The sequence below is a fragment of the Desmodus rotundus genome, chromosome 1, assembly GCF_022682495.2.
Source record: "Desmodus rotundus isolate HL8 chromosome 1, HLdesRot8A.1, whole genome shotgun sequence".
Lineage (NCBI taxonomy): Eukaryota > Metazoa > Chordata > Mammalia > Chiroptera > Phyllostomidae > Desmodus > Desmodus rotundus.
Window position 1 is genome coordinate 156,388,057 of NC_071387.1, and position 27,871 is coordinate 156,415,927.

General features: G+C 36.4%; 2 protein-coding genes across 9 annotated transcripts in view; both read left to right on the forward strand.

Annotated features, from left to right (window-relative positions):
• Positions 1–619: 619 nt before the first annotated feature.
• LOC112307557 (transforming protein RhoA) lies at positions 620–1,458 on the forward strand. Of its 3 annotated transcripts, none has more exons than XM_053912030.1 (2): positions 620–792; positions 1,045–1,458. In XM_053912030.1, the coding sequence occupies exons 1-2, from the start codon at positions 641–643 to the stop codon at positions 1,220–1,222; spliced, it is 330 nt and encodes a 109-aa protein (XP_053768005.1). In that variant the 5' UTR covers positions 620–640; the 3' UTR covers positions 1,223–1,458. The 3 variants fall into 3 exon arrangements, with proteins under 3 accessions (XP_053768005.1, XP_053768003.1, XP_024419399.2); XM_053912028.1 differs by having other exon boundaries at positions 620–769; positions 830–1,458; XM_024563631.3 differs by having other exon boundaries at positions 620–1,458.
• A 12,439-nt stretch (positions 1,459–13,897) lies between these two features.
• TMEM161B (transmembrane protein 161B) overlaps positions 13,898–27,871 on the forward strand; it is an 84,367-nt gene continuing 70,393 nt past the window's right edge. For 2 of the 6 annotated variants that reach the window (XM_053912020.2, XM_053912021.2), the window contains exon 1: positions 14,141–14,273. In XM_053912020.2, the coding sequence (XP_053767995.1) occupies positions 14,163–14,273 (111 nt within the window). In that variant the 5' untranslated portion in view covers positions 14,141–14,162. Of the gene's footprint in view, positions 14,047–14,131; positions 14,274–27,871 lie in introns of those variants that run through there. The other 4 variants (XM_053912016.1, XM_053912024.1, XM_053912022.2 and 1 more) reach the window with 4 other exon arrangements.

The following is a 27,871-nucleotide window of genomic DNA, read 5'->3' on the forward strand; positions in this document are numbered from 1 at the left end:
GAAACTTTTAAAAAGCGTCAAGCTATTTTTTTCTTTCTTGATTGTTGCATTGCTGCAGGTAAAATACTGCAAATAAAATACTGTAATGTGCAGTAGTATCAATCACGAATTCTTTTATGAATAATTTCGTGTGCAAAGGAAATGTTTGGAACCACATTAAACATCTAAGGCGGTTCCAAGCTTCCCATTATCTATACACACACCTCTTCAACCTCACACCTCCTTGTTTCTCAACCCCCACCTAAGTGCACCACATAGAGACATAATTATCTGTAAGCTATTTATGTATCTCATTTTGAGTATAATTCCAAACCAGAAAGTGGGTGGGGGGGGTCAAGAATATTACCACTCGGAAGTAAAACATAAGTCAGGAGGCCCATGAGCTTGGGCGTCGCTCCCAGGCCCTCCCGTGGCCCACAGCCCTCGCTCACCTGCGCTCGGTGCCCACAGCCCATGGCCCTCCCACCGGTTCTTTCGTTGGGCCCCGCCCTGGCCCTCGAGGGTGTTCCCCCCCCCCCCCAGGAGTCCTGGGCGCAGCGAGGCACAGTCAGAGCTGTGGCACATGGACCTTTCCTGCGAAGGCACTGCGGGGAACTTCTGCCTCAAGGCCGGCCGTGGGTCTCCCAGCTCGTTGTGAGCAATGGCCACCGTCCGGAAGAAGCTGGTGGTTGTTGGTGATGGGGCCTGCGGCAAGACTTGTTTGCTCATGGTTTTCAGCAGGAACCCGTTCCCAGAGGCGTACGTGCCCACGGTGTTTGAGAGCTCCGTGGCGGTCATCGAGGTGGACGGTGAGCGGGTGGAGCTGGCCCTGTGGGACACCGCCGGGCAGGAGGATTACCACCGCCTGCGGGCCCTGTCCTACCCCCACACCGACGTGGTGCTCATGTGTTTCTCCATCGCCAGCCCCAGCAGTTTGGACAACATCCCGGAAACATGGACTCCGGAAGTGCAGCACTACTGCCCCGGCGCGCCCGTCATCCTGGTCGGGAACAAGAAGGACCTGCGCAACAGCCCGCGCACGCGCCGGAGGCTGGCCCGGGCCAGGCGGGAGCCGGTGCAGCCGGAGGAAGGCAGAGCTATGGCCAAAAGGATCGGCGCTTTCGGGTACGCGGAGTGTTCCGCGAAGACCGAAGACGGAGTGAGGGAGGTTTTTGAAATGGCCACGAGAGCTGCTCTGCAAGCCAGTCATGGGAGGCAAAAGTCTGGGTGCCTTGTCCTGTGAGACCCAGATGCAAACATAACACTCACGTGGCTAACTTTGAAGGGCTGTTTATTAATCTCAGTGTATGACTACTGGTCTTTTTCATTTACCTAAAATTCACCTAACGTTACAACTCAGGAGTCATTTTGCTATCAGTTTTAGAAGACTACCGTGATCATTACTGATGTCCTACCCACCCGACCCACCGGGGCCTTCTGGCACAGCTCTAACAGCCCTCCTCCGCATCCCACCTGACACACAGGGGCTCATTCAAGGAACTTCTTAACTTTTTTCCTCTGGAGAGAGAAACGGTAACGTTTGTGAATTAGGCTGTAACAACTTCATAACTAACATGGATTGCCAGTCATCTGTCAGGTGCCAGGAACTCTGGTGAGTCAGCACTTCATAACTTTCCTCCTGAACAGATTCCATTGGCAGAGCTCTGCGGTGGGCATCCGGTTTTTTCAAAATGTGCTCAGCTAGAAAGTCCCAAATCCATGCAGCTGTGGCAAAGTCCTGTGGTTTCATGTTAGTTACCTTATAGTTACTGTGTAATTAGTGCCACTTAATGTATGTTACCAAAAAATAAACATATCTACCCCTGACTAGATGTAGTATTTTTTTGTATAATTGGATTTCCTAATACAGACAGTTGTCATGCCCACAGAAAGTGTATTGGCTTTTCTTTTTTTAAGAAAGTGTATTTGAAAATAAAGTCAGATGGAAAATGTTTTAAAAAAGTCTATGAATTAAGGTCATAAAACAAAGGGTTATGAATTTCAATGTGGAAAATATTACACCTTAATTTTTGCTAACCTCAAAGTGAAATTGAGAATTTTTTTCAATTGTGAACATAGGTAATAAATCAGTGTTATTAGAAGTACTGGTGACTTTTTCACAATAAAAATCACAGGTGTTTTCCCACTACCTTACTACAGTTGTAGAAATCTCAAGATACAATTGGTGTTCACTACTTAAAAAGCTATAGATGTTATCAGACCCTCAGTTATATTTTGTTTGATGCACAACAAAGACGCATATGTATAGCACACTTTTGTAAAAATATCTTCATTATTGTATTTTACTGTAATTGGTTTCATTTATAATATTATGCATATTTTATATATTTAAAACATGATTCTACAAAAGGGCTTTCTAGGCCTAATCAGACTGCCAAAAGGATCCATGGCACAAAAAAGATTCAGAATGTCTATTATGGACTCTGGAATTCTGGTTAAAAGCATGTAGTCTGGTGTCACATTGCTTGGGTTCAGATTTTGCTCTGTCACTGTATGGCTTTGGCTAAATTACATATCCTTTTTTGTGCCTCCGATTATTCATGTGTAAAATGGAGGTAATACCTATCTAAAAATCTTGCTATGGAGATGAATATCTGTAAAGGGCTAATGCAATGCCAGACATGTAGTGTATCATCTATCCCCATGTCCACCCAGATGAGGATTTCATCGAAATCCTAATTATATTTATCCTACATACAGATTTACTTTTACTCTGTTGTCGCTAACTAAAAATTTAAATTATATTATTAAATATTTTCTAGTTTTGAATATTTGTAAAATAGCTGCATTATATAGGAAAAAATGTACAATGAAGATCTATATGCCTCTATCCAGATTAAAGGGAAAAAGCTACTTTAAAAAGGATAAACATATAATTTATTATTCAAGGCAGGACACCTTTGATTATGAACGAGTGCTATTACTATGCCAGGAAAATAGGCAAACCAGGATTTTCCCAGCTAAATAAACATGTAAAGTTATACCACTTTTATGTTCCTTGTATGCTATTTCCTTAACCTATTCCCTACCTTCAGTAGCTAGAGAAAATTCACTCTCTTGATTTTGTGATTATCACTTTCGCTTGAATTTATAGATTTACTTATGTTTGCATCCTTAAACAAGACATTTTTTTTTACTTTTTTGATTTTTTATAGAAGTGGAATCCTGCTATATTCTTTTGTGAATTGGTTGTTGCTTATTATTGTTAGATTCATCCATGTCCATGGACTTACTTTTTTCCCCATTGTTGTATTTGTTATAAAGCAATAGGAAATTAATAGAGTTTTGGGTACTTGAAAGTGGCATGGTGACATAAAAATTTTAAATGTAAGAGTGGCTTGGGAAGTGGCAGAGGGCAGAAGGTAGGACTTGGAAAGTGGTAGGTAGGGAGTTTGAAGAGACTTAGAGAAATTGTAGATGCATGATAACCTTGAGAAGGCTGCAGATGAGGTCTTAACAGATTGGAAGTTTTACTGGAGATTGGAGAAAACTTTGTCACCTGCAGTTATGTGCACACTACAATAGAAAATATGCCTAACTAACTGGGTGATCCAGGTAAGGAGATTTCCAACCAGAATTTTAAAGATGTCACCTGGTTTCTTCTTGTTGCTTATAATAAAGCATAGAGAGAGAGGTAAGTTAAAGGACTGTTCCGAGGGAGCCAGAACTTGTGAGATTTGAAATTCCCAGCCTATCGTATTTGAAATTCCCATTTCTATTGCTGTATTACATGATACAGCAATAGAAAACTAGTAAGTTCACATATTGCTTCATGTATCTTTTAAGTAAGCCTCTTTCAAGCTAAACTTTGCCCACCTTTTTTCTCCCTCTCCTGTAACTATTGGTTAAAGTTAATTTGTTCCATGATTTTCCCATAGATTGAGTTTTCCTGATTGTGTAACCATGCTGTTTAACACATTCTCTGTATTTCCTAGTCAGGTTCAATTTTTTTGGCAAGATTTTTAAATAGATGATGGTGTGTTTTTACATTAACAGGCATAGTTTCCTTGTTTGTCATGTTAATGCAAAATGAATAAATCATTGTGTTCATTGTGACTCTCAAAATGGTAATTTTCTATCATACCTTCTTTATCGATTAAATACATGTATATAGAGAATGTCTCCTCATTTACTATTTGTTTAACTTCAGTACAGTTTGTATAGGAAAGGCAGGACAAATGCTTATTTATTTATTTATTTATTTATTTATTTAACTGGCTTTCAAAATAATGAATTGATTCCATAGCATCCTTTGTTGACCACTAGATACTTGTTAGCTTTACTATCGTTATCAACTCACAGACTTAAAGGCGTTATTAAATTATTAAATTTGGTATATTCCAATCCATTGCATTTTATATGTTCCGACCTGTGCTCAGGTAAATTTCACAATTTCAGTGAACCTGTAAGTCCTTACTGATACTCAAACTGCCCTAACTTTGGCCAGTGGGATGCTTTTCAGTTCTTTCAAGTCCACCTGACATGATCCCAATAGCTGCTTTGCTATATTGCACAAAATGTTACAAGCTCAATACAATTCCTGTGCCTAACTGAAATCAACCACTTCTCCAAGAGCTTAAAGAACAAAGGCTTTTAATGTATTTGAATATATATAATTTTGTATTGTTTGCATTTACCTACCACAAAGTCATAAAGTTGTCTTTCTATCTTGTCTTCTAGAGGCTTAACAGGTTTTGGTTTCACAGTTAATTCACCTGAAACTGATTTTTCTATATGGTATTAAGGAGGTACAATTTCATTTTCTTCTATATGGATATCCAGCACAATTTGAAATTCTATTCTTTTTCCTACTGGCTTGTAATGCCATTGGTCTTAAATTAAAATCCCTCATAAGAGCACATCTATTTCTAGGCTTGTATTCCAGTATAAATCACTTCTTCCATCCCTAAAACACTACACTCTGCTAATTATTATATAGCTTTAACAGATTTATTGTGGTATAATTCACATACTATACAATTCACTTATTTAAAGTGTATGATGGATAGTCTTTTCACTTATATGTAACCATCACCACAATTTTAGGACATTCTCATCACCTCAAAAAGGAAATCCGTATCTTTTAGCTATCACTGCTCTATGTCCTTATCTTTGTAAACCTCACCATTCCTAACAAACCACTAATCTATCTCTATAAAGTTCCTTTAGTGAACATTTCACGTGAATAAAATTGTGTAATGTTTTTTGTGAATGGCTTTTTTTAAAAAACATTTTTTTATTGTTTAAGTCGTTGTCTCCATTTTCCTCCCACCGCTCCCCACCACCTCAGCCATTTCCACTCCCCACCCTTGATCCTACCCCTCTTTGATTTTGTCCATGTGTCCTTTATAGATGTTCCTGAAAACCCTTCCCCCTTTTACCCCCATTATCTCCTCCCACCTCCCCTCTGGTTACTGTCTGTTCTTAATTTCAATGTCTCTGGTTCTGTTTTGCTTGCTTGTTTCTTTTGTTGATTAGGTTCCACTTATAGGTGAGATCATACGGTATTTGTCTTTCACCACCTGGCTTGTTTCACTTAGCATACTGCTCTTTAGATCCATCCATGCTGTCGCAAAGGGTAGGAGTTCCTTCTTTCTTTCTGCTGCATAGTATTCCATCATGGCTTCTTTCACTTAGCATATTTTCAAGATTCTTCCAAACTACAGCAAGTTATCAGTACTTCATTCAGCCAGCTAAATAATATTCTACTCTATGGATATTTATCTTATTTATATTTTGATTAGCTGATGGACATTTGCATTTTTACCTTTATGCAATTATAAACACCCAATTAATACAATTTAAAAATAATTCTTGCTATTTGACAAGTCAATTCTCTTCATCTTAAATCTGCTGCTGCTGGAGTATCTTGAAATTCTTGACCTTTGCAGAATCAGCTTGTCAAGTTTTTAGAAAATTCGTTTGGAATTTTTTATTGCAACTGCTTTCATTGTGTAGGAAAGTACTGCCACCTTAACTCTAGAGTCTCTTAATACTTGACCACTGTATATATTTTTTAATAGATATTCTTTAAAGCCTTTCAATAACATTGTGATTTTTCCCCTTAAATGTCTTCTGTATTTTTAAATTTACTCATATGTGATTCATATTTTTAAAACGATATAGTAAATGGTATCATTAAAAATCATTTTCTAACAGTTCCTTTTTGCTAGAGAAACACAATTTGTTTTGTTATATTGATATATCCAGAATCCTTGCACAACTCTTCTTTTAATAATCTGTAAATAATGTTTCTTCATTTCCAATCTTTATATACTTGGTTTTTATTGTCTTCAGTGCTGGCTGGGCTGGTACCTCCAATGTGGTTCTCATTCCTGATTCTAAGGGACTGCTTCAAAAATTTCATTTAAATGTTCAGTGTAGGTTTGATTGATTTAAGGAAGTTCTGCACAATTCTACTTTGGCAAAAGGTTTTATCCGTTTATGTTTACTTTTCCTAAAGCTTATGATTTTTCCCTTTTAAACTTTTAACATGCTAAAGTACATTCCTGGATTAAATTCAACTTGATAATGTTTTATTTTCTTCTTTACACATTTTCTGGGTTCTGCTTGATACCATGTTATTTAGGATTTTCCCCTCTATCTTCATGAATGTGATTGGGCTCTCTCTCACTGTTCTTATCAAGTTTTAATGTCAAGATTACAAAAGCCTAATAAAGGAACACAAACATATTTCCTCTTTTATATACTCAGCAATGGTTTATGTAAGATTGACATTTGTTCTCTTATGAATGTTTGGCAAAACTCTCTGGGCAACATGTTTTCATTTTTGGAAAATTTCTAATGATTCAATTTCTTACATAGCAATCAGATCATTTATATTTCCTATTTCTTCTTACATGACTTTTGAAATATTATACTTTCTGGAAACTTTCACTTTTACTCTTCTATTTATTGTAACAAAATTGTTAATGATATCTCCTCAATCTCTACGGAATTTATAGTAATGTTCCCATTTTCATTGCTAATATTCTTTGTCTGTTTTCTTTCTTAGGTAAACTTGTCCAAGATTTGTTAGTTATTATTGAAAGATACAAATTTTTTTTCAGTTGCAGATTACATTATTATAGGTTTCAGGTGTATAACTTAGTGATTAGACATTATTATAACTTACAAAATAATCACCCTGATAAGTCTAGTCACCATTTGATCCCATAGTTGGTTATTAGAGTATTATTTACTATATTCCCCATGCTGTACTCTACATCCCCTTGAACTTTTTTTATCTGGCAATCTGTACAAGACACAGTTTTTGACTTTGAACCCCTTTGTAGTGAATATTTGTTTTCTGCTTCATTCATTACCTGATTTTTTCCCATTATTCTTTTCCTAATCCCTTAGGTTTAGAACAGATTATTAGTTCTTTAATTTTCAGTGTTCTTTATTTAAATATTTAAAGTTTTCAATTTCCTGTAAGTACTGTTATAGCTGTATTCTATAGGTGTTGATATGTAGTATTTTTGTCACTGTTCAGTTCTAAGTATGTACTTTCTATTTTTCTTTGAGAATCCTTATTTGAATTAGACCCATCTTACATGGAAATGAATCTTATTTTACAAATATGAGGTTTTCTAGTTTTCTATTGTTACTGATTTTTAACATAATTATACTGCAATTATAAAACATTATCTAAATGGTTAAATTTTACAAATCATTCATGTATACTTATTTTTATTTCTATTTAGTAATGATAGGCTTGGTCACTGAGATTAGTCCTTCTTCTGAGAACTTGAAAGGATAGACAGAATATAAAACAAATATCTGAAGGCATTAAAAACTTAATGAGGCAATGAAAAATCCAGGAGAAGAGTTGTTGATCCCAGCAGCACTTGTAATAGCTTTTCCTGTGGTGTATATGTTGATTCCTGGGAATATGGCTGAGAAACTGTATAGAGTTTCTGATTACCTCTTGGAGTTAAAAAAGACAAAAACTGGAGTTAAGAAGACAAAAACTGGAGTTCAGGCCTGGTCTGGTAAACTCTATATGCTTCAACTTGAGATCTTAAAGATCTATGTATGCCCTGGGGAAAAGTATGAACTACAAGTAGACTTGCTCAGATTCCAATCACCTCTATCACTGACTAGATTAAGATAATTTTAAACTACCAGTGCCCAAAGTCTCTATGAGATATAAATCCTTTCTACAGAAATTATCATCATTTTAGACCCCAAAGTATAATTTCTGGAATTCAATAAAAAAATAACATAACATAAAATAACATACATTAACAAACTTTTATAAATAAAAATCATAAAAACATAATATGAGACATAAACTAAGACAATTATGACATAAAAAACAACCATGACAAAGAAATAAAAATGCTTCAGACAACCACAGACCTTATAGTTATTGGATTAGCCAAAAACTTTGTTTTTTTTCATACGACAGCTCTAGTAATGTTGAGTTGTCTTGAACTTTATTCAAAACTGGTGAATTGTGAAGCCATTCTAATATTGAAGATGGAAGAAAATAAGCAACATTTTTGGTGTATTATGTTTTATTATCTCAAGAAAAGTAAAAACACAACTGAAACACAAAAAAATATTTGCGCAGTGTACAAAGAGATGCTGTGACTGATCAAACATGTCAAAAGTGGTTTGTAAAGTCTCTTGGAACTATTGACATTGTGGACAAATAATTCTTTGCTGTGGGGCTGTCTTATACATTGGAAGATGTTTAGCAGCACCCCTGGCTTCTACCCACTAGAGTCAATAGTGGGAGATACCTGACATACTCAAAATATCCAAATCAATAAAGTTATTGGTGAAAATGAAAAATGTGTCTTTTACAGAAAAAACTAAATGGACTTTTTGGCCAACCCAATACTAGTCACAGACTATAATATAATTATGTTCAATATGTTTGAGAAAATGAAGATCAGATTGAAATAGATAACTGGTTCAGTTCCCAGTCAGGGCACATGCCCGGGTTGCAAGGGCATACAAGAGGCAACCGATCAATATTTCTCTCTCACACTGATGTTTCTCCCTCTCTTTCTTCCTCTGTTCCCCCCCTCTAAAAATAACTAAAAAATATTTTAAAAAATAAGTAAAAAGAAAACAGTGAACTGAAAAAAATGTAAGAATTATCCAGACTTAACCACAGTGAGACATTATGAATGGAAACCTAAGAAATAAGGTGAAGTGATCTAACATACATTCAAGTGGAATATGAGGAGGGAACAGGGGCAGAAGCAGTATCTGATGAGATAAGAGCTGAGAATTTTCCAAAGCATGACATCAGATCCTAGAATCAAGCATTACAAATCTCAAAAAGAAAACAAACACAAAATAGCTTTTAGTTATAGAATAAAACTGCTTCAAATTTAAAAGAACACCTTAAAAGCAATCAGAAGGAAAAAGAAGACTACCTTTAAAGGGGCAAAAATAAAAGACATTTCTCAAAAAAAATTATGGAAGCCAGAAGCAATAGAATGTATCTTCAAAATGAGAAAATAGCTGTTAATTCAGTAAAAATGTTCTTTGAAAATAAAGGTGAAATAAATAGATTCAGGAGAGAAAAACTGAATTTGTCACCGTAGACATTTACAAAAGGGAGTACTAAAGCATGTTCTTTAGGAAGAAATATGATCCCAGATGGAAGCTCAAATTCAGAGCGTCATGAAGTACAATAGACAAAGTAAATGAGTAAATATAAAAGCATATTAATTGTATAAAAATGCTTTTAAAGAATTTAGAAAATATATATAAAGTATACACAATATATACAGGCATAACATGGGGTGAGGTGGTAAATTAAGTTGATGTGTTCACAGTTCCTTACATTGCCCAGGAAGAGGTACAATACAAATTATGTTTACTTATTTCATTTCTCCCACCCCCATGGGAAAACGGAATAAGTAAACATAACCCATCTAAAAGAAGGCATAACAGGAGAAACTCAACATAGGAGAGATGGGACAAAGAAAAAAAGAATATGATAGCAGATTTAAATCCAAGTATATTAGTAATTGTGTTACATGTAAACAGACTAAACATTCCATTGAAAATATATCAGAATAGATTTAAAAATATTTCATATCAGTCCTCAGGTTAATATGTGTTTTCCATTGCATTTAGAATAAAATCCAAACACTTTTCTGGCTTTCAATGTCAACATAATGTAGTTCTTTCCGACCCCCAAACTTATTCTTCTTGTCACTGTGCTCCAACCAGGCAGGCCTTCTTTCAGTTACTGAAATAATCAAGCTAGCTCATGCCTTAGGGTTTTGTATTATAGTCCCCTCGGCAAGTAATGGTTTACCCAATATTTGCAAAGCTGGATTCTCCTGTCAAATAGCAGCTTAAACAGCCCTTTCTCAGAAGCTTTCCTTAGTCATCTAATCTAAAATAGATTATAGGAAATAATTATCTATTTTAATTTTCTGCTTAGCACAATTACTGTCTTATATTTATTTATGGCCTATTACCACTAAAATGTAAATCCCAATAGTAGGAATCACGTCTACTCTATTTACCATTGTTTCCCCAACTCTAGTACAGTGACTGGGAAAGTACTCAATAAATATTGAATGAATAAAGTTAATTTACCTTTTAAACAGATAGGAACTTTCTTATGGTTTTGTATGTTTACTGCCATGGTGGTGGTTGTTTGAATACTTTCTTGATATCAAAATGATATCAAAGTTCCATTTATGTATGATAGTAACCCTTGAAAATGTGCATTGTTTGTGTAAAAATTGCAGGAGTTACTCCATCAATTAATCAAATTTGGGGTATCATCCTACATATAACTATGGTAAGATGTAAAAAAGGAAAGGTTCATAGGAAGTCTACGCTACTGAATTAATTATTAAAGGGTTGCAATATGCTTCTGAAGAACAATTTTGTCCCCAATTAGGATAAGAGTACTATAGGTGTTCGCTATAAAGCATTTGAAAAGCCGTCACCTGTTCTTAGGGAAAAGAAAATAATTTTTTAAAAAATTACCCCCTTACAGAAAGGTTTAGAGTGGTAATTCCAGGAGTGGTGATTGACATATTTTGGTAACTTCCTTTTTCACTCTTTGTTCCATGCTTAGGATTACTTTCACATCAAAGCAATCATACTGGTCACAATTTTGCATCCTACTCTTTTAATTTAGAAAATAAAGATTTTCCATTTGAAAGACTAGTCTAATGGCTTTTTAAAAATAGCTATAGTATATTTCACTAAGTATACACGGTGGAATTTGACCAATCTCTAATTGTTAAAGATTGTTCCTAATTTTTTACCTAATTATTGCTACAACTAACATTTGTCCATAATATTTATTTGTTATTTCTTTAGGGAAAGGGGGTAAACAATACGAAAAGGCCTCAGCTTACCAGAGGTGTGTGTCTAATTAGAAAAATATACATGGGGAATTACAAAGGCACTATATAAGAAAGAGTATAATAATCATATTTATTAAATGTAAGAAAAAGTAGTGGAAATTTCTCTGTAATAGGGCCTCATCAGAAAAACATTTTACAAAGACTGTGGGGCTGGACTTAGCAAAGTGATAGGTCTTAATGGTAGAAAATGTTCCAGGTCAGTGTGGGTGTTGAAGGAGGAGTTAACTTTTTGTTGGTGTTTTCTCACTCAGGGAGCCCTAACCACAGTAATAGTAAGCAACCAATACCTATATCAAAGATTGGACTCCTAAGTCCACTGCCAAAATCTACCACATTTCTTTTTCCTTTTTAAGATTTTATTTATTTTATTTTTAGAGAAAGACGAAGGGAGGGAGAAAGAGAGGGAGAGAAACATCAGGTTGCCTCTCACACGCCCCCAACTAGGGACCTGGCCCACATCTCAGGCCTGTGCCCGGACCAGGAATCAAACCAGTGATGATTCAGTTCGAAAGTGGACATTCAAACCACAGAGCCACACCAGCCAGGGCCCACATTTCTTTTTAGTCTCCATCATCCACACCTTTTTTCCCTTTCATAATTCTCTCCTTTCTTTATGTCTTTGTCTGGCTCTCATCTATTTTAAGTAATGGAAATAGGTAAATCCCTCTACTTCAAGGCATGTGACCAATACAAAACATTATAATTATTCTGTAGGATATACAAAAAAACCCCATGGGAAATGCTGTCTTAAAACATATATTGTATGCATTTTAATCTTTAAAAAATAGAAATAAGAACATTAAAGAATATTAACCAAGGGTTATCAACTTACCATACACTAAATAAGGAACATAAACCCTCTGATCTATAAAAAATAATAAGCAAATAAAAAATACTGACTGTGATTTCCTTTCACGGTTGTACAGTAGCAGGGATGGATTCCACCTTGATGATAATTCCAGTCTCACTGTCACATGGGACATGCTTCGTGCACCTCAATGAGGCTGCCGGGTTTAGGGCAGATGTAAGAACCACAGTGTCAGAAATGAAAGAGTAAGACTTCACAAGATGTGTTGTCACTGACAGAGAGCCATTTTCCTTCTGCATCTTTTCTTCCTTAAGATCAGCAGCTGCTTCCCACAGACACACCAGCAAACCACTCCAATCCCTCTCTACCACACTTACCATTTGCAGATGCCCTGGGGCTTGTCTATTTACAATCTTGTCCCTCTACAGCTGAGGTGGAACCCTCAGGAAAGTTCTGGATTCATCCACAGCTGGATGGGTTTCACAGTTTCCCAGCCCCACCCACCTCTGGCTGTTTCCAGTGTTAGTGCTTATGATTCCTGTATCTTCTGATTCTTATGCTATTCATCTGCCCACAAAACACAACCCTAAACCAATGCATACAGTCTCTAGCCCCCTTTTTAGCATAAAGCAACTGCCCTTTGCATGCTTGATTGGGATGGCTCAGCATTATGAATCTCAGGGTCTTTTGACCATTTATTTATAGCTTGGACACCATGCTTTCTGGATAGTTTGATAAGGAGGGTGGAATGTAACATCTATAGCCACCTCTGCCTAACCTTCTTAACTTCTGAAGCATCCTAGTTTCCCTCCTCAATTCCAGATCAATGACAAAGCTAGGCACTATGGCAAAAAGCCATCCTATAAATGAAACTGCAGATACAGTCTTGACTTAAGCAAGGATCTCCACGTTGTGAAATTAATTTCTGGGATAAAGGTACTTTGTATATACATCCCAAACATGCCTCCAGTACTCTTATTGGAGCCAAATGTTGTAAAAAGCAGAGTTGATAGGTACAGATTCTGGGGTGGGAAACACAAAATTAAGAGGTATGGGAGTTTCACTTTCTTCAAGTTGATGATATATTTAAACTAAAAGGAAACAGTCCATATTGTAATGTATTAAATAGGCAGAATTCTCTTCCTGGTTTCTCTGCTGTTGGTATGTTCTTCTGGCTTCAGCTGGTATCTGTGAGTAGTGAAGCAACTTCTCACGATCAAATTCCACTGCACTGAAGAAGGTAGAGCTGGGGACTCTCTAAAGCAGGGAGCGAAGATGACAGAGACACAGGTCTCTTACGATCCGTAGTCTCCAGAATGGGTCAGCCGGAAAAAAAAAAAAAAAAAAAGACCCACGAGAGGGTAAAAAGGAAAAGGGCGTGACTGAACTGAGGCAATTACTGTATAGGCTTAGCCCGAGTACTGCCTGAGGTTTCATCTCTCCCTGAATCCGCTGGGTCTGTGCCCATTCACCAACCTGAGCCTCCATCACCTACCAAAGTGAGGATGCGCTGACGTCCAAACCACCCTACGTACCTCACGGTCTCTTAAGCGCCACAATGGGGAGCCGCCCGCCCACATACCTGTGCTGCGCCTGCGCCTCCCGCGCGCGCTCTCAAGGTTAGCACCGCCCCCTGCCTCTAACCTAACATCCAGTGAAGAGACAGTAGAGGACGTCTTGCGTACCGCACCTCTGCGTGGCGTGGGGTCGCCGCCGTCCAGGAGAGGGCGGGACTTCCTGTCCCGCGCGGGCCGAACTTCCGGAAGAGCAGGAAGACCCTATCCCTTTCAGTGTCAAGAGATTCCTGGTTTCACTGTGGGGTGGGGAGGTCACGGTGATTCCAGGGCGTCTGGCCCACTACCTGTGCTTGGAGCCATGGTGAGTCCTTCTGTGAGGGATGGAGTAACAACTGGGGAGGAAGGGCCCGGAGGTCAGTCTTGTGAATGGAGCCGGTCGAGTTCCGTGCTGAGGATGGAGGGGGCGGGAGCAGTGGGATGAGCCACAGGGCCGGACCCACCACCTGCCCTGGAGCGCCGGAAGCGCCTGGGCCCCTGGGGAAGGAACGTTTGTCCTGCCCAACAGCGAGTTACGTCCGGGAGTACGGTGTAGGTAGCCAAAATGTTCGTGTCCCGTTCACAGTGTACGGCGCGGGGTCCCAGAGTTGACCTTGCTCCGTTGGTCGTCTCTGGTGGCCCCAGAATTGAGCTTGTCTGATTGATCACCTCCTCTCCCCCCTTAGCTGCAGGGCCGTGGCCCAAAACTTAAGAACTTAGAAATGCCTTTAGCCTTTCTAGGATAAACACCTGTCACTTACTTAAAGAAACGGCAAGGTCAACTTATCTTTCAAACTCAGCCCTTTTGGAATTGGAAAGGGTACGAAATAAAAAATCCGGTTAGTAAGGAAATACTTTATTCGGAAGGACTATTGCAAGGGCATGGAGGTAGGAACTATTACAATAGGGAGAATGCCCTGAAATAAAAGTTCTGCAGGAGTCCGAAAGGTTAGGCAAAAGGGATTTTTCAAGGCTAAAAAGAACTAGGTGTGGAGAAATTAAATGAAAGGGTAGTATGGTTTGATAGATCAAAGACTGTTTTACTCTCGTATCAACCTGTCCTGTAAAGGAGCTGTTGAGTTGTATGCTGTTTCAGACTGAGGATGGGCCAACGTTTAGGGACTTGGGTGAACAGGATCTTAACCAGAATTTGGGTAACAAACATTTTATTCCAATTGATCTACACGGACAAGCAGTTCAGATAGTCATGTATGAAGCAAAGAATGAACCTGCAGGTTTGTGTCTGGCCTTGTCATAGATAAACAAGAAGGTCATGCGTGAGCTTTACCCAAGTCCTGTGGGGGCCAGTGGTATTTTGCATTAAGCCTTTTTCCAGAACACAAAAGTGTGGGGTGGGAGTAGGGGAATTTCTTACTTCTGTTGTTTTCAAAGATCATGGGGGTCCGGTAAAATTGAATATTGTCAGTTACTTGAGTATGTTAAAAGATTTCGGATCTTCATCTAGAGGGGTTTCTGTCTTGGAATTTAGCTTTAGTTTGCCACGCTTTTTCAGAACCAAATATTGACATTGTTCATCTATTGTGTGTAATGATTGACTTTTGAATGACCTTTAGAAACTTAACTGAATGTGAAACAAAAGAACCTTCAAATAATTTGGTTCTTGGTGAACTCTCCTGTGCTGTGACGACTAACCTCTGACTCTTGGGCACTGTATGTGTGTGTGTGTGTGTGTGTGTTAACCTCAGTGAATGATACAGTATTATTTTTTTTTCCTTTAGTGTCAATGAAATTAGACAAAGATAGGGAACCGTAAAACCGGAGGGAACCAAAGATAGTAGTCCAACACCCCAGCCCTGCTACTAGTTTTACGGAAGTAAAGAATCTGAGGTTTAGAAATAGGTAGTGACTTACCTAAAGTAACAACAGGTGACATAGTCTGGATTAAAACTCAGATCTCCACTTCTTAAATTTAAGCAGTTTTTGACTTCTTGGTCTTAAAAGGTTAAGATATTGTGTAATTAAAATCCCTGAATTCATAATAATCACAGAGAAGCTGAATGTGAACTTATTTCCAGTATTCTGAAATACTAGAAGTAGAAGCCCTCTTTTTAAAAAAAAAGTACTTTTGTTTTAAGCTAAGGTAAACAAACTCATGCTGTTTCTCAAAATGCCACTTAAGAGAATGTCACCTGGAAAATGTCACCTGGAACATGTCACCAAGGGCCAGGTAGTTGACTTCTCCATTCTGGTATTGCTAACATTTCTAAATTAATTTCCTTAACTCCAGTTTGGCTTTCCCAGCTATGAAATTGATAATGTTTGTATACGTAAGTGTAGTCAATGCTTGGAATCCTTCAAAAGAAAGGGTTTAGCCATTAAATGAAGTTAACAAGGGTTGAATTTATTTAGGACTCAGCTTGGTTGAATTGAAAACTTTTGCACTCCTTTGCCTAATGATATAATGAAAATGATGCAGTACTTGAATTCAGAAGCCCCAGGTTCTGCCCATTATTATGTGAATTCGGCAAAATTACCCAACTATATAAAAGTCCATTTTCCTCTTAGATAAGAGAAGCGGGACTTAATCGGAATAAAAACACCTAACTCGTATTTGTGATTCTATGACTTCACTCAGGACTTTTTTCAGAATAAGTACATCTTTTTGATTAAATAAGATTTAATCTGATTTAATCTGATTTCCATGTATTTTTCTGTGTTAATTTCTCAAGTTTGGTTTCTTTTATCATTCTTTTCATTTTTTATATATCATGTAGGTAATACTAGGAATCTGTCCATGTTTGGCCAAGTACTTCATTACTGTCTTAAATACTATGAAATGAAAAACAAAGCCTTGGGACTCCTTGATTTTATTTTTGTATTAATAGGTATAAACTCATTCTGTTCTCTTATTCTCTGGTACAGTATGTAGATCAAAATGCAGTAAATGCCTGTGCATGTAATAAGGTTCTTCTTTTGTGAGCAAATGACAATAGGATTATGATCCAGACTAAAAATAATATGTATTCACTAGAGTTAAAACTGTATGTTTTATTATTTTTCGTTTTGAAACTTTCAGTCCAACTTTAATCAAATAAGTCTTTTCACCATCTAGGCTGGTTTTGGGGACAAAAGTAGATTAGAGCTAGCTCCTGGAATTGAAGTATCTCATGGCTTATTTTACCTATATAACACCCTGTGGTAGCTTTTACTGCTGGGGCTGAGCTATGGTCTGTTGGGAAAAAAGGTTGTAAAACTCTGCTTCAAAATTTATGAGAAAGTTTTCCTTTTGGGACGTGAGAAAGGATGTTGGGAAGAGAATGAGGTAAATGTTATAAAGGGAATACATATAATGAGCTCAAAGAGTACAGAAGAAAGAAATTCTAACTGTGGAGAGGGTTCATGGTGGTAGGAGACTTCAGCTGAGTTTTGAAAAGTGGATTAGGACACCAGTTCTCAAATTTGAATTTGCTTAGGGTTCACCTATAGTCCTTGATTTAAAAAGGCTTATATGGGACCCATTATTGGAGGGTGAAGTTTCAGAATCTTATTTTTAATGAGATTTACAGTTAATAGTAAGTCTGAAATTGGTTGTCCTTAAACCACACTTTGAGAGAAATGTAATGCAGACATTAGAGACTTCGATGAAGATATTGGAGGTTTTTGTGCTTAGTGATACTCAGACATTCAGTTTGTTGATGTGGTGGATTACTGTAATTTATTTTTGAATGTTGAATTAGCCTCTTATACCTGGAATAAATCCCACTTAGTCGTGGTATGTAATTATTTTTATATGTTTCTGGATTTGATTTCCTAATATTTTGTTTAGGATTTTCTGCATTTATTGAAAGATGATGTTCTGTAGTTTTCTTTTTCTTATTATTATGTCTTTGCCCCATAGAATTGGTTAGTAAGTATTCTCTCTGCCTCTATCCTCTGAAAGAAATTGTAGAGAGTTGGTATAATTTCTTTCTTAAATGTTTGGTAAAATTCACCAGTGAACCCCTCTGGGCTTGGTGCATTCTGTTGGGAAGGTTATTAATTATTGATGCAGTTTCTTTAATAGATACAGACGTATTCAGATTGTCTATTTCTTGTGTCACTATTGACAAATTGTGTCTTTCAAAGAACTGGTCTGTTTTACCTAAGTTATAAAATTTGTGGGCATAGAGTTGTTCATAGTGTTCTTTTCTGAGCCTTTTAATGTCCATGGGAACTGAGACGGCTGCTCTTTCATTTCTGATATAGTAATTTCTAGCATTCCTTTTTGGCTTAATTATTCTGGCTCGAGACTTACTGATTTTACTGATCCTTTCAAATAACCAGCTTTTGGTCTCATTAATTATTTTCAATTGAGTTCCTGTTTCCAATTTCATTGAATTCTGCTCTAATTCTTAATATATTTTTCTTCTGCTTACTTTTGATTTAATTTACTCTTTTTAGCTCCCAAGGTGGAACCTTAGGTGATTGATTCTGAATATTTTCTAAGATACTTGTATACATTCAGTGTTACGAATTTTCCTCTAAGCACTGCTTTTGCTACACCCCATAAATTTTGATAAATTTTGTTTTTATTTTCATTTAGTTCAAAATATTTTTTGTCTCTTGAGATTTCCTCTTTGAACCATGTGTTATTTAAAAATGTTTAATCTCCACATATTCTGAGATTTTTCAATTGTCCTTCTGTTATTCTGAGAGCAGACATTGTATGATTTCAGCTCTTTGAAATTTACTAAGATATGTTTTATGGCCCAAAATGTGGTCTATCTTGAAGTGTGGATCCTAGTCAGGTTTCATTAGTTAATCACAGTGGCTGAGATTCAGGTTTCTTTTCAGTTCTCTAACTTTTCTGCTGACTTCTTTCACTTACTACTTCTTTCCCAAAGAGGCTTAGTTCAAGTAATGGTAGAGACTATTCTCTTGGTTAGTTTTTGGTTGATTGAGGTTAATTTGTAAGACCAGTTTATACTCTGGGTTTCAGTCCACATTTTAAATAATTTGTGTGTATGCGTGTGTTTAATTTGCTCTGGGATAAAAGCTTGAAACAAATTGATTTTAGAAAAATCAGAACATACTGTAAAGTGTTCCTTTCGAAAAGAGAATTTATTTATTTTTTACTGTTGTGCCATGGTTTTGCCCATGATACAAAATCAAGAATGAACACAACTTGCCCCAAAGGAACTTTGAAAAAATAAACTTGTCTGTAAATAGCCAGTCCTGGTGAAATGAACATTCTCTTGGTTTTGATTGAAACAATTGTACCTTTTATTTCACCAAACATTTAAAAATCATGGTTTTTTCTCAAAATTATTTGTTCGGTCATTCATTATGTAAGTGCTATCTATGTCAGGTATTGTTTTTGACAACAGGGATATAACTTTCTAAAACACAAACAGTCCTTTTATGGGGCTTATGTTTTATTGGAACAGTTAGACTATATGCCTGGTATCTGACTATATTTATGAACTGCATCCTAAAAATTTATTATAGTAATTCTTTTGCTAAAGTTATATAGTATTGTCTTTTTCTAAACAGAGAACGGGGAAATAATAGAAATTAAAAAAATAAATTATATAATATTAGGTGATATTATATTTTATTGAATAAATTGCATTTTTGTGCCTCATAATTTTAGTTTTTTAAATTATTACAGTTCGTGAGAGAATATAGCTCATTCATTTAAAATATCCTGATGTTACATTCATATCTTTTACTTACATAAAAGAGACTTACTAATTCTCTTGTTAAAATAGAGTCAATATATTTCATGTTTTGGCCATAAACAAAAGCTTTAGAAACACCTGAAACAATTTCAGCTTTTGATACTTTGATATTGAGACTCAGGATCTTAATGTCTGATTACAGTGTTTTATTTTTTAAAAATCTTTAGACCTATAAACAGAGACGACAGTGCAGTGATAGCTAGAGGGAAGGGAAGCAGGGAATGGAATGCAGAAGGTGGGCAAAGTGGGAGAAAATGGGGTCACATGTAATAGTGTCAACAATAAAAGTAAAGAAAAAATCTTTAAATCTTATGAAATCTTATCTGCTCATACAAGCATTATCTTTAAAAGTGACTAGGGAAAGTAAATATATGGCTTCAGCTAGATAGTACAATAAATACAAGGCTTGAATAAATAAGTCTGCTTGAACTAGAACTAGATGACCTCGGTAGTTTGACTCAAGGTTCTTTGATTTTTAATATGTGAATTTGTGAATATTATTGATGTAAATTTAGTTGAATATATATTGAGGGGACAAAGGAAGGAATGTTCAATTTGTATGAAATTTAAGAAGAGTTTCATAAAGGATTGATTGAACTAGGCCTTTAATGGTAAGTAGAGAAGTATGTCAGATGGTGGTTAAGAAGTAGAATTTTACTTTTTTTCCTCAATAACAGTTATAGCTACATTTACTTAGTGATTGATAGTTACCTACTTACATTAACCCATTTAAATCTCTATGAAGTAGTTATATCTTGGGGATTCTCTTAACCTTTTATTCTTCTTTAAAAAATTTACTTTTTTATTTTCCAATTATAGTTGACTTATAATATTAATTAGTCTCAGATATACAACATAGTGATAGCCATTTATATAACTTACGAAATGATCCCTTGTTGGGCCTAGTACCCATATGACACCATACATAGTTATTACAGTGTTATCGACTATTTCCCTAGTCTTTACTTTACATCCCTGTGACTGTTTTTGTAACTGGCAACTTGTACATCTTAATTCCTTCCCTTCTTTCACCCATTCCCCTAAACTTACCCCCCACCCCCATAGTCTGACAGCTATCAAAATGTTCTCAATGTCTGTGAGTTTGTTCATTTTTGTTTGGTTTTGTTTTTTTAGATTCTACATATAACTGAAACTATATAGTATTTGTCTTTCTTTGATTTATTTCACTTAGAGTAATACTCTCTAAATCTGTTCATGTTGGTGCAAATGGCAAGATTTCATTCTTTTTTATAGCTGAGTAATATTTCATTTTATATATGTAAATATATAAAATATATTTGTCCAGTCTATATTGGTATAAAGGTATATTGACTATACCTTTGTCCAGTCATCTATTGATGGACACTTAGGTTGCCTCCATATCTTGGCTATTGTAAATAATTCTGTAATGAACATAGGGGTATCTACATCCTTTCAAATTAGTGTTTTGGATTTCTTTGGATAATACCCAGAAGTGGTATTTCTGGGTCATATTTTACAGATGTATTATAAAAATGGAGGCACAGCAAGATTAGAGTAACTTGATCCAAAGTCATACAGCTCGGAATTTGGCTTTAAGCCAGGCTGTTTGGATACTACTGTTGTGCCAGTCTTATTGTTTATCTTTGATAAGTTTCAACATATGAAAAGATTGAATTAAAAAAAATTTCCTGTAGAAATACTGTAGTTAGTGATTATTATATTTCTAGAAAATCTTTCCCAGGCCAGTTAACACCTAATATTACATCTCAGATAGTGTTAGAGAAATTATTACTATCATACATAAGAATGTTTATTGAACTTTGTAACTCAGATGCCAAACACTCTGTAAGTCACAGTAAGGATTCCTTCGCCCTATTTTATTTATCATAAAGCTTCTTAATGGAAAAAATAGATGCTGTAGGTGATAATAATGGGTCCTTGCAATAGGTTCTTGGAAGTGGAGAAGTTTGGATTGTGAAGAAGGGATAAGAAGGAAGTACTAAGGGTCATTAAAGAGAGAAGGGGAGACTTCTCCACCAGTATAAATGACTTAATGAAAAAGGAACTTCAACAAGCTGTTCAATTTCATGTTATAAATATATGATTGTATAGACTGCCCTCAGTTAATGTCATAAAAGCTATGGCTGTTTTCCTTTTCTTAATAGTTTCATATTTTTAACTTTGTGATAAGTAGTAGAAGCCTTTTGAAGCAATCCGAATTGCTTATTTTTTTATCATTATCTATATATGCCCTTTACACATTGCATAGCTGATTTTTGTTATCTTTAACCTGTTGATTGCCAGTGTTTGCCCAAATGTAATGATCCACATAGGAAAAGCAGTGCCTTACGAGGTTTCCTTCTTCCTTTTCCTTAAAGAAGTTGTACTGGAGGATTCTGCTCAACCAAAACTTCATTTATTTGAATGTTTATTGAGCATTTTTATCATTTAAGATGACTTTGGCCATTTCTATGATGAGTATAAATGATTGATTAGAAAATGGTTCCAATGTTTTATGATTTATGAACAAATATATTCCAGTACAAGTGTCATGACTAGAATCGTTAGTTTCTGTATATAGTCTTACTCAAAAGAGAAGCCGTAATCTTTTTTCCTTAAAAATTTTGCATTTATTTGCATTTATTACTGGTTAAATTCATTTGTAGCATTTTACTTCTGTTTAAATTTATGCTTACTACGTCCCCCCTCCTTTGCCTTGTAAGGTTAATTAACATTAGGACAATGAAGCCTCGCTATATCATTTATCACTAGACAGCTTAGTTCTTTGGGTAGAGCAGATGTTCATATTTAATATACTAATCTTTTCCTAATCCAATCTTTAAAACAAAAAAGAAACTAGACAAGAATCTGGATAACTGGAATTAGAATTAATTGCCAAGAAACTATGTTGTCCAGTCTGGACAGACAGCTAAGAAAAGCTTTGGTATAACATTTATTGTAAGTCATAACTTCAACTGAGAAGTAGTTCTTTAAGACTAAAACTTTTTGATTTCAACTATCATTCTTACAGATTTTTAATAGAGAGCTTCTCAGTCATTCATATCAAAAGTATTTATGGTCATCATAGTTCTTTCTTTGTTTTTAATTTGTTGATTTTAGAGAGAGAGGAAGAGAGACACACACACACTTCGATTTGTTGTTCCACTTACTTAGGCACTCATTGGTTGATTCTTTTATGTGCCCTGACTGGGGATCGAACCCACAACCTTGGCATATCAACACAATGCTTTAACTAACTGAGCTACCTGGACAGGGCCATAGTTCTTTCTCTTGATACTCATTAAATTTTTTCAGATCATAAAGATAATGAACCATTTAATAAGAGAGAATTGACTGGGTATCTGAGATAAATTAAAATAAAACAAAAACTGTAGAACTATTGCCATTCACAAATCTCCTGAGGTAAAAAGTCCCACAGACCACTAATTAAGTTGAGAATGCTGGGCAGTAGGCTAGGCTAGGTATACTCCTTTAACTTTGAGCTCTGATTTTCTTGCAGGTCTCCTATAAATGTAGGCTCATTTAATCCTTATGAGGAAGGGGTAATTATTCCTATCAGCAGTAACTACATATTGTAGGCTTTGATGATAGTTTGGAAATAGTAAATATGTGGAAACTAACCATCTACTATGTATTTAATTAAAATATTGCAGTCATTAATATTAAGATCTTTTAAGATCTGGCAATCATTTGCCAACTCCTGTCATTTTATACATAAGGAATGACTCCCAGAAAGGACTTGTTTAATTGCTATGTACCTAGTGACAGAACCACTATGACCCTAGTGTGTTTAATTATTCAACACATTGAAATAGTCATAATGAATGCATCTTTCTAATAGTTAACATTAGAGGTGCACATTAAATTTCTTGGCTTTTGTATAAGGCTTAAAAGTTAGAGTTAAACTAAAATTTTTAGTTAAGATTTGTTTAATGAAGCTTTATTCATGCACTTAACAAAGTTATAATTTTTAGTTTGTTTAAAAGAAAGTATTTTAACACAAATACCTATTGCATTAAATTGAGAGGATTCTCTTTTAAAAATAGGTATACCACTTCCTTGTGAGATAATATAGAAAGCACAATAGATTGTCTTTTGGTCTTGAGTGAATAGTTTTCTTTTTTAAGCTAAAGTTTATTGCTTGGTGCTTAGTAGGAGCCTGAATGCAGTGAAGGACAGTGGTCAAATTTATGCTTTATCCTTTAATTTCATCTAAAAGGTAAATGTTCAACTCATATTGAAAACTGCTGTGCTAGACACTTTCCTGGTAGTGGGAATGGGACTGAAGAAATTAGATGAATATAGTTTTAGTGGGGTGAGACCTTAAATTAGTGGTCACAGTTGAGTGATAAAGGCTGTTTTAGAGTTATGAATATGTTTTTTTAGCAAGGAAAGGTTTATAAAGGAGGGGAAGGTTGAGGAATGAGTAGGAATGGATCTGAACAAGGTGATTTATAAATGTCAAGTATACATTTATTAGTTTTGACTAATAGCTTCCTTGAATATAGATCTGTAGGGAGATTTTCCATAAGGTCAGAAAATACAGTTAAGGAAGAATGGCAGAATTTAGCGATGTCTCCTCCCCCTGAACTTTTGTTGTTACTATCAGCACTGTAATGAAACATTTATTCACGTTTTGCCTAGAGATAAAGTTGTTTGTTAACATCTTTAAAAATATCAACATTTTAATGACTGTATAGTATTAATTTATATGAGATACTGAATAATTCATTCAACCTACTTTATCTGGAAAATTATCTTTTAAAATAAACAACTATTAATTTTAACACTAATGTTAAAGTGGTTTATGAATAACATTTAACTAGAATGTCTTTTTTTTCTTGTGAAAAAGTGTGTATCTTTGCCCTCTATGTGTTAACAGGTCTACTTTGTCTTACCAATTTATATTGATGAAAATATCTGTAGTTTACTTCTAAATTTAATCAAACTCTGAAAAACAGCTTTATCTCATCATCTTCAGCAGGAGCCTGGAGCTGCTCTATTTGAATAGTTATGTCAAATACATGCATTCTACTGTACTGTAGGTCTAATTACAATTACAAAGATATTTAGAATGTACCTAGGCATTTTATTGAGGGTTTATCATTTTTTACCTTAAAGTATATTAAATTTCTTATTCTTGAATTGGAAAATAGCAAAAATCTGCTTTTATTTATTACTTTAAAGAAATTAAAAATGTATTTTGTGCTATGAAACATTGATGCTGGCAAACCAGCCTAATTGTGTAAACAATTAAATTTGAAAACCTTTGTACTTGAGTTCAAAATCATAGCTCTTGATAATTGTGTTTTACAGTTCCCTTTCACTCATTTACCTTGTAATATTATAAAATTCTGTTGCAGGGTATCAAACTCATTTTCACCAGGGGCCACATCAGCCTTGTGATTGCTTTCAAAGGGCTGAATGTAATTTTAGGACTGTATAAATGTAACTCAGTTACTCCTTAACAGTTAAGTGAGAGCTTCTCACTGCCGCCAGTTAGAAACAAGGTTCCGGGCCGGATGGAACAAGGTGGAGGGCCAGATTTGGCCCATGGGCCTTGTGTTTGCCACTTGTGTTCTATAGTATGAGTTTGAATTATAGGAAGTTGCCATTTTGTAGGTTAAAACAGTTAAATATCTGTGACTTCATATAATTAAATCAATAAACGTATATGAAATATCAGTAGGTAACCTTATGTATATGCTTTAGTTGCTTTCTTACCAAAACCTTATGTTTATTTAACAAAGGCCTCCTTTTCTCATTTTCAGGACTGTTTATGGTGTCTATAAGAGCTGGGGTTATGTTATAAAACCAGATAAAGGCCAGGATAGCCCATATAATCAACCCTAGGATTTTAGAGGTGGTCTATGGGCAGGAATTTTCTTGCCTATTTATGATTGCTTTATGCTGTTTTGTATTATATGGAAGAATCTCTCTTGGATTAGATCTAGGCAGCCGTCAATCATATTAAAGAACCTGTTGGACATAATCATTTTTAGATACCCAGGTTGGGTCTGTCAATCATCCACATATATAAGTTCATTAGACCTATCTTTTCTAGACCTCCTCTGAGTCACATTGCCAAGATCCTGACTTTCTTGTGGTTAATATTCAAGGTGTCTAAAACTTTGACCACTCTAGTTTTAAAATTTCAGACATCTCCATATCTATTTGTGCTTCTGTTCAGTAGGACAAGGTCTCATAAAGTTGTGCTTCCAACTTATACTTTTGGTTTCACTTATTTCTGATTCTTAAGTGATTAAATTCCCGCAGTTAACTTCTTTCTAGAATATTCAGCACCCCCCTGATACTGGTTACTTCCATTTTGCTTTAAGCATGTTACTTCCATTGCCTTAAACATTTTCCCCCTTTACAGAAAAATAAAAATTTAATGTATACCATTCTAGTAACATCAGATTTTCCTCTCATTGCTTAGTTTCTTCAAGGAATTATTATACCCATTATTTCCATCATATCTTTACATAATCACCTAAGTTCTATCCTTCCCTCTGATACTTTCTTTTTTTTTAATATATTTATTGATTATGCTATTACAGTTATCCCATTTTCCCCCCCTCACTCCACTCCATCCTGCCCACCCCCTCCCTCCCACATTCCCCCCCTATAGTTCATGTCCATGGGTCATGCTTATAAGTTCTTTGGCTTCTACATTTCCTACACTATTCTTACCTTCCCCCTGTCTATTTTCCACCTATCATCTATGCTACTTATTCTCTGTACCTTCCCCCCCTCCCCCTCCCACTCCCCTATTGACAACCCTCCATGTGATCTCCATCTCTATGGTTCTGTTCCTGTTCTAGTCGTTTGCCTAGTTTGCTCTTGTTTTTGTTTTAGTTGTGGTCGTTAATAACTGTGAGTTTGCTGTCATTTTTACTGTTCATATTTTTTATCTTCTTTTTCTTAGGTAACTCCCTTTAACATTTCATATAATAAGAGCTTGGTGATGATGAACTTCTTTAATTTGACCTTATCTGAGAAGCACTTGATCTGCCCTTCCATTCTAAATGAGTCCCAGTTTCCTTTGCCTCACTATTGGTTCCCTGTACATTTTCCTTTGTTTCTCTTAGCATAGGCTTCATTTTTTCATCTGGTTTTCGAACCAATTCAACCAATTCTGTGAGCGTCTTGATAACCAGTGTTTTGAACTGTGCATCCGATAGGTTGGCTATCTCTTCCTTGCTTAGTTGTATTTTTTCTGGAGCTTTGAAGTGTTCTGTCATTTGGGCCTTTTTTTTTTTTTGGTCTTGGGCATCTGTTACTTAAAGGGGCAGAGCCTTAGGTGTTCCCTGGGGCGGGGTAACGCTGGTCACTGTGCTGTGATGCTGTACGTGGGGGAGGGGCCAAGAGGGAGCAATGGCGCCCGCTCCACTCTCCACTGGACCTCAATCTTTCACTCCGCTACCCACAATCAAACTGGGCCCCTCTGGTGCTGGTTCCCGAGTGGGTGGGCTTGTGCACGCCCTAGGCCCCTGTGGGTCTCTCCAAGGACCTGTCCTGTGAGGCTGGGAGTCTCTCCTGCTGCCGCCCCAACCCCTACAGGCGTTTTCAATCAGAGGTTTGAGACTTTATTTCCTTGCGCTGGAGCCCTGGGTTGCGCGGTCTGCTTCGCTCCCCGCCGTTTGTCCGGTTTATCTGTGCGCGAATGTGGGGCCACGGGGTGCTACCCCCGCTCTGCCTGCCCCGTTCTCCGCCACTCTGAGTCCGGCCCTCTTGGTTTATCTGCGTGAATGTGGGGCCGAAGGGTCTGCCAGTGGTCAGACTGCCTTCCCCGTTCGTCCCACGCTCCTCCAGTCTCAGTCCCGCCTCGGCCACGCGAGTCCTCTCTGCCCCGGCTGCCCATCTCCGCCCCTCCTACCGGTCTGGATGACTGTTTATTTTTTATTTCCTTGGTGTTGGACTTCCTTGCCGTTCCATTTTCTGTCAGTTCTGATTGTGCGAGGAGGCGCAGTGTGTCCACCTACGCCGCCATCTTGGTTCTCCCCCTCTGATACTTTAAGTGCAGAGATAGCTACTAATCTTATGCATAGTTTATTTTTTCTCTCTAAAAATTTTTGTTCTTTTTTATTTATTGATTTTGGTTTTGACTCTGTTTTAGTTCAATAAAGCTATGTATTTCAGTTGATTTCTAAGGTTTTTTTGGGGTTTTTTTTTTTTTTTTGCCTCCAATTACTTTTACCCCTCCACTTAATTTTTCTGTCATGGTGGCAGAGTTATCCTTCCAAAATATACTTGATTTAGTTACTTCCAGGCTTAAGATGCTGGATTTATTTTTAAGCACCTGCAGAAAGGTCCATTGTGTGGAAGCCAACCAAAGTCTAGCCACATAGAACTGCTCATTATTTTGGATCGTGCCATTTACTCTCTTTGTACAGATTAGGTGTATCTGTTTAAACTTATCTTCCTTTTCTATCTGACAGAGGAATGCTTCTTCAACCTTGTAAA